Here is a 12580-nt window from a genome sequence, read left to right as displayed (position 1 = left end):
CTACCTGTGAAGCTGGGAGTTGATGCTGTGAGATGTTACCTTCACTTTCATTAATATATTAGTGGTATACTGACTTCTCTTTTGAGGAAACCTGGTGTGTGGGCATGTTCCCAGGACAAGGAATTAGCAGAGACATACTGGGTAACAGCCTGCACAAAAGAGATGCTTGGTAAATTTGTTTGAAAGCTGAAATTTCAGTTCTCTGGGCAATCCCCATATTTCTGCAGTTTTGCTGGGACAGTAGGATGTAATTTTACAATTAAAAAAAAAAAATCATTCCAAGCCTCTGGAGTTCTGTTGGCAGGGACAAGATGGTAGACACATTTTATGTGCTACGTAGAGCATATGAATATATTTGTTGAAACAACTGCCAGCCTGCATATATCCCTAGATCTAACCTAGGGAAGAGGCAGCTCACAGAACATTTCTTAATCTGCTTTTCAGTGTGAAGGTTATACCATCTGATTTCCTGTCAGTCTGTGTACTGTAACCTAAACAAGGGCAGGTGGTATTAAAGTGATTTGCTCATGATCACACACTAAGATCATGTCAGAGAAAAAAATTTGATGAGTGCTCATGTTAAGCTAGTCTGTAATTATCAGGCTGGATTTCCTCTCTGATTTTGTGTCAGGCTTTGAATATTCCAAAATGGCAGAAGTTTTTCCAGCTAAAGGCTTCCTGCTTTTGAAATATGCTTTCTCTGGGAGGCAGAGTTAGAGAGCTTTTTCTAGTTTTGAGCACTTTGCTCCAGAGCCAGGCAGGTCACTGGTGTCAGAGTAGGCAGCACTGCCCTCTCTCTCTCTATGGTTTTCACTGTGGAGTACCTTTTTTGCACTAGTGTTGCAAATAAATCTTTGGTTTGTATGGCAGTATAGATACTGTAGATGCTCTTTGGTTCCTGCATTGGAAAGAAGCTCAGGAAATCCCTGTCTAATGCTGCCAACTGGCAACCAGCTGTAAACTGGAACATGTCTATCTGTACAGCAGTTTCCCATCTCTAAAGAGGAGATAAAAATTATTCTGTCATTTTATATAGCAAAGGGGGATCCAAAAGTGAGTATAGATTTGCTGTGGATGAGAGGAAATACATACGCACAAAAGTAAAATACTTTTCCAGGAACATGAAGAAGTCTCCTCAAAAGCATTTATCAGTATTTTCATTTAAAGCTTCTGAGAGGCTTAGACATGTTTCATGCGACAAGACTTCAAGTGATACAGAGTAATCACAGATCTTGCAATATCAGTCTTCCTTCCCTTTGCATTGTGGTGTCCTCTGCCACAGTGTGGCAGCAACCACCTTCTGTCTCAGTGATGTCTGTCCTGAATTTTGTTGCAAATCTGTCTCACTGTCTTGCTCCATAGATCTGATCTGTGCCTACCTTTACCCTCCTCATTCTTTCGTTCTCAGTGTAAACTTCACATTGACGATTTCTTTCTCAGTATAAAACATGTCCTTGCAGCATTTTGTGAAGACAGCGAACTTGAATGTGCCAACCATGAATGTGTGCCACGTGAGCTCTGGTGTGATGGGCAAGCAGACTGCAGTGACAGCTCAGATGAATGGGACTGTGGTAAGTTTCCACCACGGTGCTCTCTGCCTGGAAGCTGTGTTTGGGTGATGGTAGTGCTCACTGGTGATTTCATTTAGAATGCAGTTGCAGTAGTGGAGAGAGGCTCCCTTCGTTACCAAAGGGAGTCTAGGTTGAGGTTGGGAAGGTGTGCAAGAAAGTTGGCAAAAGGGAAAGTAAAGCCTCAGTGTAAAGTGTCACAGTACAAAGACACAAGAAAAATGAGTTGGCAGGGAACTTGCAGAATCTGTAGATGGTGTGTAAAATCTGAAGTGTTGTGTATAGAAGAAGGAGTAGAAGGATGTTCAGATGTAGAATTCATGTCGGCAAAACTTCTAAGCCCTGATTCTGTACTTGTGAAAACTGTGAAATTCCCACTAACTCAAATGGTGCAGGTTCAGAGCTTATGAGAAGAAGATAGTCCTACTATGTCCCCTTTGCACTGGCTAAAGACCAGCAGAGTGATGCAACCTGCTATTGCTATATACAATCAGATCAGGCCTCATGATTTTATCTGTTGTTAAAATAATGCTCTTGAAGTATTAATTAAATCTTTAAATAAAAATAAAGATAGACTTCAAAAATATTGCACTGAAAAGAAGCAGTTTAGAAAGTGGTAGTATGTCCTCTTGAGATTTCACTGAGCTAATGTGTATTTCTGTACATGACAGTAGTTTATACTACTAAGTTTTGAGATGCTTTGTGTGTAATTTTAAATACAGGAAAAAGGTATACTGTGGCTTACAGAAGCAAATATTTTGTATTCATATTGAAGTAGATTTATAAATATTTTAAAACACTTAACATTGTATGAACAGAGGAAGTTTAGATTGGATATAAGGAAGAAGTTCTTTACTGTGAGGGTGCTGAGGCACCGGAATGGGTTTCCCAAGGAAGTTGTGAATGCTCCATCCCTGGCAGTGTTCAAGGCCAGGTTGGATGGAGTCTTGGGTGTGAGATGTCCCTGCCCATGGCAGGGGGGTTGGAACTTGATCTTAAGGTCCTTTCCAACCCTAACTAGTCTATGATTCTGTGAATATTAAATGACAACAGAATTAATAAAACCTATGCAACAGAGAAGAACTAGTCTAGAGATGCATGTTTGAAAATGAGTAATCTAGATTAATATGTACCTTTTTCATGTGGAGAGCAGCAGAGCATTTTCAGCATATCAGAAAAATGTGTAACGAAAGTGTTACGGTTGCTACTACCAAAGCAAAAATCAGGAACAGTTCAACTAAAACCGGTATATATGAGGGGAAGATATGCACAAGCCAACCTCTTCTAAGGAATCCCAGAAAGGGAGGGATGTAAACTTCAATTTTGGACCATTTTAAGAAGCATTATGTGTGTAATAAATGCAGTTCACACACTTTATAAACAGATTAACAGAGAAGCAATGGTCATGATCTTTCTTGTAAACAGTAGTTGTTTTTTCTTTCTCTCATCACACCCACATATTGTTACAGCAGGAATAGTGCATATTACTGAGAGTCAAATGATGGTATCACCCATATGTCAATCAGAATTCACCTCACAAATTACTTTAGTGATTTTAGTTGGACTATTTGTGGGGTAAAACATTTAACAACATTAAGGCTATCAGAAACCCATGTAAACCTGTGCTGGTGAGTCAAGAGTATTCTGTTTTATTCTAATCTTCAAGATGCTTTTGTTGCCTAGTGCCTCATGCTGCTCAGTGTTAGCAAGGTTCTAATAACAATGGTTGCCTTGGTTTTAAATTACATAGCTGTTGAACATAAAAAATCAACAAAAGTGCCAGCATCTTGGAAAACTCTTTTAAATGTATGTTTTCAGTATGCCATTTATAAAACTATGTGAAATAATAGTGAAGTTGTTCTTTTTCTTTGCAGTTACCCTGTCTAAAAACATGAATTCCTTGATGTTCCTGACCATTCACAGGTCAGCTGCTGCTAACCATGTTTGTGCTGATGAGTGGCAAGAAAATTTAAGCCAACTGGCCTGCGATCAGATGGGTTTAGGGTAAGGTCAGTAGTTTGTAGCATTGATGAATTTCTTAGGACAATCAGAGTGCTGGAGTTAAATGTAAATGGCTGTTGATGGCTGCAATACTATACCTAGTATGGAAATTTTCATAGAGAATAGAGGAAATGAAATTTTGTGAACTATGTCAGGAACAAAAGCTCACTAAAATCTAGGGACTTTCACCAGTTTATAATTATAACTTGATTGATATTAAAAGAGTGTGTTGGAAAGATCCTGTGGTCTTGCCAGACCTTGATATCTGAACTTGCTGTTATTGCTGAAGCTCATAATTGTTTGGCAATGTGATAGACTGTGTCTTCCTAAAGAATGAAAGTGGACTTGTCTTAGGAAACACAGGAAAATTCCTCTGCATCCCTTTTTATTCTGCAATAAGTACTGTGAGCTTGGCCAGCAGGTACGTTTGACTTGGGTATCTTTACAAAATGAAATGTTAAAGCTCTCTGTGTGGAACTGAGAAAAAAAAAAAGTCTCTATGCATCTTTGTTGTTGCATTCACACTAAACTAATAGCTGTTTTATGGAATAGTTGATGCAAAATGTAACTGTGGGATAAACCCCAAGTGCTCTGATATCCAAAGCTCTCTCCTAATAGGGAAGACAGCCAGATGGCATAGAAGGTATCTTTTGTCTGTGTCTGAACCCCAAACTTTCTGCTTTTTACCACTACATATACTGACGTGCAATCTTGTTCTTTGTACCTGTGTTAAAACCACAGAAAGGTAACGACTCTGGGTTAGCGTCTGTACTTAACCTGCCCTGTATTACCTTGCACTGCATGGATGCTTGACATCAGTTCTAACACATCCCCTGAATCCAAGACCAGCTGTACTGAATGGACTGCCTGCACTTCTAACACCCAACAATTCCTTACTCCTTTAGCTGGTTTAGTATAAGTAATGTTGACATTGTCTTTATGCTCTAACTTCTGTAACATCCTAATAAGCTTAAACTCCTTTGATACCTTCCAAAATAGCTATTGCTTTAATGACTATTTTGTTGTCTAAGAACAAACTGATGGTCTTAACATTAAAAATATTTTATTCTTAATATTTCAGTCTCATAGTCCTAACCTAAGATTTGCTTAACTTTCCTGTAGTGCTTGCTGCTAGGAAAGTGAAAAAGGTATTAAAGTATAACAAGACCTCCGACTGCTTCCTTTTTTCAGAGGTGTGCCTAGACTGAAATTAGCATGAGTAGGAGCATGATATATCAAAATTGAGACTTCTCAGTACCTTAGACCAGGAGTTACAGGGATTGGTAGCATATGGTATTTTTATTTTTTGTAAAAGACTATTTTTCATAACCATGTCTGGTGTTTTCCCAAATGACAACACCCAATAATGTGGAAATGTTTAAAATATGAAAGCAGTGTGTTTCTAACAGCTTGTAGATATTTTTTAATTTTTCAGCCTAAATTAATCTGGAAAAAATGAAGATAATTAAACAATGTGCTTAAAGCTAGGTTAGTTCAGCTGACAGTGGTAACACATTTTACAGAGTATAAGTCTGTTTATTTGGGAGGTATAAGCATTGTGCCTGAAGCAACATCAAAAGTAATTCTGCTCTGCCTATTTCATGAAATTCGAACTATTTTCCTGGCTGTTGTTCAACTCTTAATTCCACAGATACGTATTTCTCCAGTGTTTCACAGCATAATGTATGCAATATTTTGTGTGATGCAGCCATGAGAGTTCTAAGCATTGTCTGAAAGGCTTTGGCCTAATGGTGGCTGTTGGTCAAGTTATGCAGTGTGTGTCCTTAACAGTTCTTATGTTTTCCTCTAGTGCAAAAAGAATGTTAAAAATGAAGTAAACTTTTGTCTATATACTGAGAGCCTAATGGAAGCTCTTTGTTCAAGTCTTAGCTTTCTTGGTTTATGGCCAGAGGAGGCAATCATATCACTTGATATGAATGCCTGTTCATCTCAGGACAGAACATTTTGTTCAGAGACCTCTATTTGAGTCCCAAATTTAAATACAGTAAAACATCTGGCAATTAGGCTTCCTGCTAACACAGGCAGAGAACTGAACAGCAATCACCATCAGTGTCTCAAATAAAGGACAGCTATATCCTAGTGTGTGCTGCAGAGGGTATGCTGTTGAGGATGGGCATACTATGCAGGTTGAAAATGTTATGTTAGAAGACTGTAGATTTGTCTTGATGTGTAGTTGAGGAAAACCACTTTCATATATTCTGAAGTCCCCATTTTTTTAATGGAATGGTCATCATAAAACCAGGGTCTGCTAAGGTCTGAATTTTGACAAAACCAGCAGAGTTGTTCTGTTAGTGTAATGGTTTCATTCTTTCCTGCATACAATGAGATAACAAATGTAATAGTGATAAGCTTCATCAGCTTGTACTCAGCACAGTACAGAGGAATCTGAGGTGATCTTGTTCTGGTCTAGCATGAAATCACAGCTGTTCACCAAATTACTTGTAACTTGGTAGCTCTGCTACGTTCTCCTGCTGTTGTTGCTCCCTTTCTTGTAGGCTGTGCCATTGGTGATCCAGTAAAACAGGTAGCTCCTTTTCCTTGTATCCTGTGCCAGAGCACCTACTGTGTGTATGTTTGTGAATGGGAAAGGCTAATTTCTTTATGCTGCCTGGCCTTTTGCCGTTCTGAATATATTCCGCACTCTTTCTTTGGTACAGCATTCTTTAATAATATTTGCCAACTAAGCAGTCAAGCTGCTACACCAATAACTTTTTGTTCTCACATTAATTATTCTGCTAATTACTTTCTAATTCTACAACAGAAATAATGGAAATTCAGTTTAATGTCTTATTTGTTTAAAAACATCACAGAAACGAAAAATTAAATACTTCTGTCCTACCCACCATAGAAATTTGAACTTCTGAATTTAACCTACTTTATTTCCTCCAAGAATAAAAATGTCATTTAGTAAATCAAATTCTGTGCCAAAATGAAGTATTTGAACTCATAAATTCCATGTGGATATCTAGACCCACTCAACCAGATGTAAAATCTGCTTGACTTACCTTGAATACGTACACATTGTCCGTGGCTGCAGTGTGTTCTATTAAATCTTTAGAGGATTTAGTAAAATAGCAAGTTCTTCTGATTACATGTTTTTTGGTTTTGGGTTTGGGTTTTTTTGGGTTTTTTTTGAGAACAGCAGCAAAATAGCAATCGAAATTTACTGAAAATGACATTACAAGCTGTGGAAGACTGTTTTAGTAATTTTGAGCAACCGTAAACCAGTATTAAATTACATATACTTTAATGAGTGTATGAGAGTTGTATTAGCTTAAATCTGATAGAGTATGTCTCATCTTTCATGTACATATATAATTTAAAAAAATTATTATTTGGATAAGGCTTTTTTCAAAGAATTTTCAACCTAGTATTTCCTTACAAATTGTAGCAATTGCTTCAAATAGTAATTAAGTGTATGGTCACTTACCTCATGTAATACTTTCTAGCTCCATGACTGGCTAGTTTTTATTTCTTTAAATAAAAAGATAATTATTATTAGTCATTTAATATCTCCAGCAACCTTGGACCTTTCTGAACGTGCTCCTGGGCAACTGGGTGTAGGTTGTTCTGCTTGACTAAAGGGGTTAGACCAGATGACCTTCAGAGGTCCCTTTCAACCTCAATCATTCTGTTATTGACTAAAAGAAATAGAAAGATGCATGAATACTGCCAACCCAAAGAAATGTTCTTATTGTAGTAGCTGATCACAAGTCCTTTTTTCAAACTCTTTTACATCACAGCTTGTACAAATGGCATTATGAACCCCTTTTTTATTATTCCAAAGGGGCTTCCAAGTCAAATTTATTCAGTGTAGCTCTAAGCAGATATTACATCTGTCGGTCCTGAAAATTCATTCTGGAATCTTCAAGCTGAATTGCTTTTTTCAGACTAATATGTTATGACCAGAACAACTATGGGAACATTTCTTAGTGAATAATAATTCTTTAAAGGAAAATGTTGAACAAAAATAACAGCAGATTTTATGCAAATTCAGTGAATAGTTTCAGCAGGGAAAAAAGTCTGAGAAATCAAGTTATTTTGTTCTGAAGATTTTAAAATGAAACACTTCTTGTTTTAGTTAAAAACAAAAAGTGCCCATGTTTTTAAATTAACTGCTAATTAACTTCTTTAACTTTGCGTTTCATTTGAAATTGAATTAAGACTTCCCTCTAATAAAATCTATATTTATTTGAAGTTTTCAATTTAAGTGGCCCAGAATGTTCTTTTTATAAGTTTAGCTACTTGAATCTTATAACTTACAGAGACTCAAATGACAGTGTTGTGGTTTAAACACAGTCAGCAGCTGATCCCAAGTAAGTGAGCAGCCACTCACTCACTACCCCCACAGTGGGATGGGGGACAGAATCAGAAATGAGTGAGAAAACTCCTGGATTGAGATACTACAGTTTAATAAGGAAAGCAAAAGCCACGTGTGCAAGCAGAGCAAAACAAGAAATTCTCTACTTCCCATTGCAGGCAGGTGTTCAGCCATCTCCAGGACAGCAGGGCTCCATCATGTGTAATGGTCACTTGGGAAGACAAACACCATTACTCTAAACATCCTCCCATCTCCTCCTTCTTCTCCCAGCTTTATGCGATGAGCATGATGCCATATAGTATTGCTTATCCCTTTGGTCATTTGGGATTAACTGTCCCAACAGCTTGTGCACCCCTAGCCTGTGTGCTGTGGGGTGGGATGAGGAGCTGAAATAGCCTTCAGGATGTGTAAGTACTGCTTAGCAGTAACTAAAACATCCCTGTGTTATCAACAGTTTCCAGCACAATTTCCAAACATAGCTCCATACCAGCTACTATGAAGGAAATTAACTCCATTCCAGCCAAAACCAGCACACAGTGAAAAAGCAAGCATTTTTTTTTCAGCATAATAACATATTAACTCATTCTTGATAGCCTCAAGTAGTCTATCAGTTAGGACATAAGGCAGTAGACATTTTGAAACCTGGAAATATCACACAGATTACCTGCTTTCCACTAAATATATAAAGAACTATTTAATCATGCCATTTTAATGTTGTGTTGATGCTCTGAAATTTTTTAATCTCCATTTTCATATGTCTTCATATTAAGATTTCAAACTTCTCTGATTTCAATCAATTTGATGTTTTCCTCCATATTCTATGGCACAGCCATGGCTTCATAGAATTCTGCTCAAGACCAAGAAACATCTCAAACAGTAAGTAAATACAGGCAGGAGGAAAAGATGCTGTTCCAGCTCTGAAATAGGCCTGATTTGTTTTATATTAGTGCCCATACACACATTATTCATTACTTTCTGGCAGAACACAAGGCTTCCTTTTTCAAGCCTGCTGTCAGATGAGGCTTAAAACAATCAAATTACAGAAGCTGCACAGAGGAATATTACTGTTACCTTGAAGGGAGAAGGAATCCAGCTTATGAATTATACGTTATTCTGGACTTGCAATTTAATACGTGTAAGACTTTTCCACAATGAACCAGGGAGAATGAGGTATAACAAAACCCCATTGCTGTACATATGTATCCCAAATTATGTTAGTTTTAGTGATAAACAGAATATTAACTTCATAACCTAAAATTAGTCTCTCCCTTCTATTTTGGTCTTTTTGGTTTTGGTGTTCTTTTTTCATTACGGTTAAGTATGCTGCTTGTGTTCCACTATAAACTATACTATAAACTTTGAATGTTGTGCAGAGTGATCAGCAGATAACAGGCTAGAATGCTTTGAAAACTGTTTCTTTTATATTTCCATTGCACAACTTGTATAATGAAATTGCCCTAAACATTACTTTGCCCTATTGTGAGCACATTTGTAATGTAGAAGACAAATTTGGTTTCATTTGTTTTTTTAATTCTAAAAATCCCCTTCTTAAACACACAGAAGGGAATCCATAGTTTTAAAGGAATGTATTAAAGGAATATTCTAATTTTAAAGTTGAAATTTGCAAAGTTAGCAAAAATCTAAGTTAGATTTCCCATTCAGGTAGACATAAGTGCTGCAGCAAATTAAAATGTCCTGCCTTTCTGATTTTGTGTGACTGATTTTGTAGAATCATTGAGTAACTTCTTTTGAAATTGCTTTAGACTAAAGGGAACTTCTTAGATTAAAGAAATTAGAAATGTTAGAATTATACGTGCCCTTTGATTTTCATCAGGTCTAGCAGACATGCTAGATTTAGCAACAAAACTAACTTGGCTGAGGCAGAAGCTATACAGTGACCTGAAGCTGGAAGCGGTGTTCCAGTGAGAGTGGAGATGTAGTTCGAAGTTACAGTTTCTAAGATGGCAAAGACTTAAGAATTAGGGCTAAAGTAAGAAAATGATAGGTTGTACATTGCTCTTCAAAGTAGTTATTTCTGCTGAAATTTGTCCAAGAGCTTTTAAGATCTATGGCTATGGCAGATCTCAATTATGGCTGCCAATAGCGATAGCCAGTAGTTTTGAGAAGTTGTGGTGACCAGCTGCCTAAGGCTGAGAACTCTTAGGTATGCCATATTTCATTAAAAAGGGACAAAGAATATGCAGAGATTTACAAGCTAGTTACCTAATTTCAATTGTTAACTAATAATTACAGAAGTATAGGATCTTAATGACAGCAGAATATATTTATCAATAACAAGTCATGTCAGATTCCCTTAATTTATTCCTTGAAAAGGCAGAGACATCGTGGATAGGGAACAAACAGTAAATGTGATATATTTTTCACTTTCTCGCTATGTGAAATGACTTTTGACATAAGTAAGGAGATGTGAACAGAGATTAAATGATACAAGACTGCTGATTCATTTTCAAAACATAAAGATATATTGGTGGAGGGCTCAACACATCGCAGTGGATTTAGGATGATATTCAGTGTTGCCATGAGTCATTCAGATGTGTAGAGTGGAGACCATGCTTAATAATTTCTCATTCAGCATCAAGCTGGGAGGATCTGAAAGCGTTTTGGAGGACAGGATAAGAAATTAACCATTTTTTTGACAGATGGGAGAAATGGCCTGAATTAGCCAAGAGTGTTTATGAGTTATCCCTCTGGCGTATTCAGCTTGTGTTAGATTTTGATTAGATGGGGAGAGTTCAGAATAAGTCAGCAGGAATGACCAGAGGCCTAGAAAGCGTGGTCCATGAAGAAAAGTTGAAAAGTCTGGGTGGTCAGTCAGGGGTCAGGAAGTATAGGAACCTTCAAACATGTAAAATATTGATGCAGAGATGTAAGGAATAAACTCTTCTCTGTTTTTGGAGGAAATAAGAACAAAATAATGAGCTTAAAATGATAGGAAGATTTAGAACAAACACGAGAAAAAAAATTGCTAACTCTAAATCCTGGCATATCTTGCCTGGAAATGCTGAGAATTCTCTCCATCACTAGAGATTTTTACAAATAGGGCAGACAGATATTTGTCAGGAAGAATTTAGATACAGTTGATCTCATTTTGGATTAGGGGAATGGATCAGATGGCCTCATAAGAGTTCTTTCATCTGAGTTTTCTGATAGTTAACTGTTTTGGTTAGCTGCTGAGTGAAAGAAAGCCTTGTGGAAGGATTTTTTTCATAGGTCCTAGTCCTGTTTTATTCCTGATAACACTGCAGAGGATCTAGTGAAAATCTAGGTGAAAAACAAATTATCTTTCACCTCTAAGGTGATATTTCTGTCATATCAAATGTGAGTGTGTGCGGAAGGATAAAACATTGCTGTTGGTTGTGTGTCTATTGTAAACTTACTGAACTATGTCACTTTTGGTATGATCTTGGAGAGGTCCATAGACTGAGATTATAGGCACCCTAAATACTCGTTGAGTATTTTGAGTGGTTTGAATTCAGGAGCTCTATCATTCTTCTGGATATAAAGATTTACTGTGCATATATAATGTGACACATATGAGACAGTTACATTTATGTGGTCTATTCAATAATAGATTCTTATAATCCCACTGGTTTTAAAATAATATTTCAGTACTCAAATGGTTCCACCCAGATAGCACCACAAGATGTTACAAAGTCATGTGGATTCAGGTAGATTTGTAATTTATCTTAAAAGCATGGTGGAAGACCTCGTCTAAAGATGATCACTCATAAGGCATGAATTATTGTTACTGTGTCATGGATGTCTTATGTTTGTAGATATAACTAACAAATGTACTGAAGTGATACAGATATTTCAGTGACTGTATTGTAGTGTCAAAAGATGCTCTTATGTACAAAAAAACCTCTTCAAGTAACTGTTAGATTTTTTTAAGATTAAGCTCTTCAGCATAGGTACTGGTCAGTATAGAGTATTTGTACTGAGGAACAGAATCATAAAGTCCCCATTGTAACAGACATGTGGAGAACATCCAGTCCTTCTCCCACATGAAGCATGACTGTTGGCAAAACGAGATAGGCTCAGCCACTGCTGTTTAGCCAAGTCTTGAGAACCTTGGTGGATTGAGACTCCACAATCTCTCTGTCCAGGGCTACTCCACCTTCCTAGTGAAAAAAGATTTATTTTTCATCTGATAAGAATGTCCAGAGCTGCAACTCTATACCATTTCCCCTTGTTTTACCCTGCAGGACTACTGAGAGAAGCTTAATTCCACCACATTTTAACTCCTCTTCAAGTAGCTGCAAAGCTTTCTGAAAGTGTTTAGTAAAAAAGGTTCTTTATTTTGCTTGCCTGAAACTGTGAAAGATATTACATATGGCCACGCACAAGACTTTTATGCAGAATGACTTCATCCAGGAACCTTGTCAGGCCACTAAAAAAGAAAAAACTTGGCAAGAGAGCTAAATTTGAACTCAAATAGTAGATTGGTATCTCAGTTGGCAGCTATAGCCCTGTCTGTAAGAAACTCAGTAAAGCAAAATACTCTTATGAAGAAATTATACACCATGAGTTGATGTGCCTCTGCCCATTGAAAGATCCTTCTTCCCTTTCCTTAGAGTGTGTCCACAGAAGAAATTGTGTGTGCTACAGCTCCAGGAGGGGCTGGGTAGAACCTGCTGCATTTCTGCAG

The 12580-nt window shown here is 37.2% G+C and overlaps 1 protein-coding gene across 1 annotated transcript in view; it reads left to right on the top strand.

The window, feature by feature from the left end:
* Positions 1-3576, top strand: part of LOC117438466 (atrial natriuretic peptide-converting enzyme-like) — a gene marked incomplete at its 5' end in the record, with an annotated part of 64603 nt that extends 61027 nt beyond the window's left edge. Inside the window, 2 exon segments of the mRNA XM_034073980.1 lie at positions 1461-1571; positions 3443-3576. Coding sequence (XP_033929871.1) covers positions 1461-1571; positions 3443-3576 — 245 coding nt within the window.
* Between the last annotated feature and the right edge of the window lie 9004 nt (positions 3577-12580).

The sequence above is a fragment of the Melopsittacus undulatus genome, unplaced genomic scaffold (assembly GCF_012275295.1).
Source record: "Melopsittacus undulatus isolate bMelUnd1 unplaced genomic scaffold, bMelUnd1.mat.Z mat_scaffold_350_arrow_ctg1, whole genome shotgun sequence".
NCBI classification, from domain to species: Eukaryota; Metazoa; Chordata; class Aves; order Psittaciformes; family Psittaculidae; genus Melopsittacus; species Melopsittacus undulatus.
The sequence above is the reverse complement of the archived record's forward strand: the minus strand, read 5'-3'. Positions and strand labels throughout refer to the sequence as shown.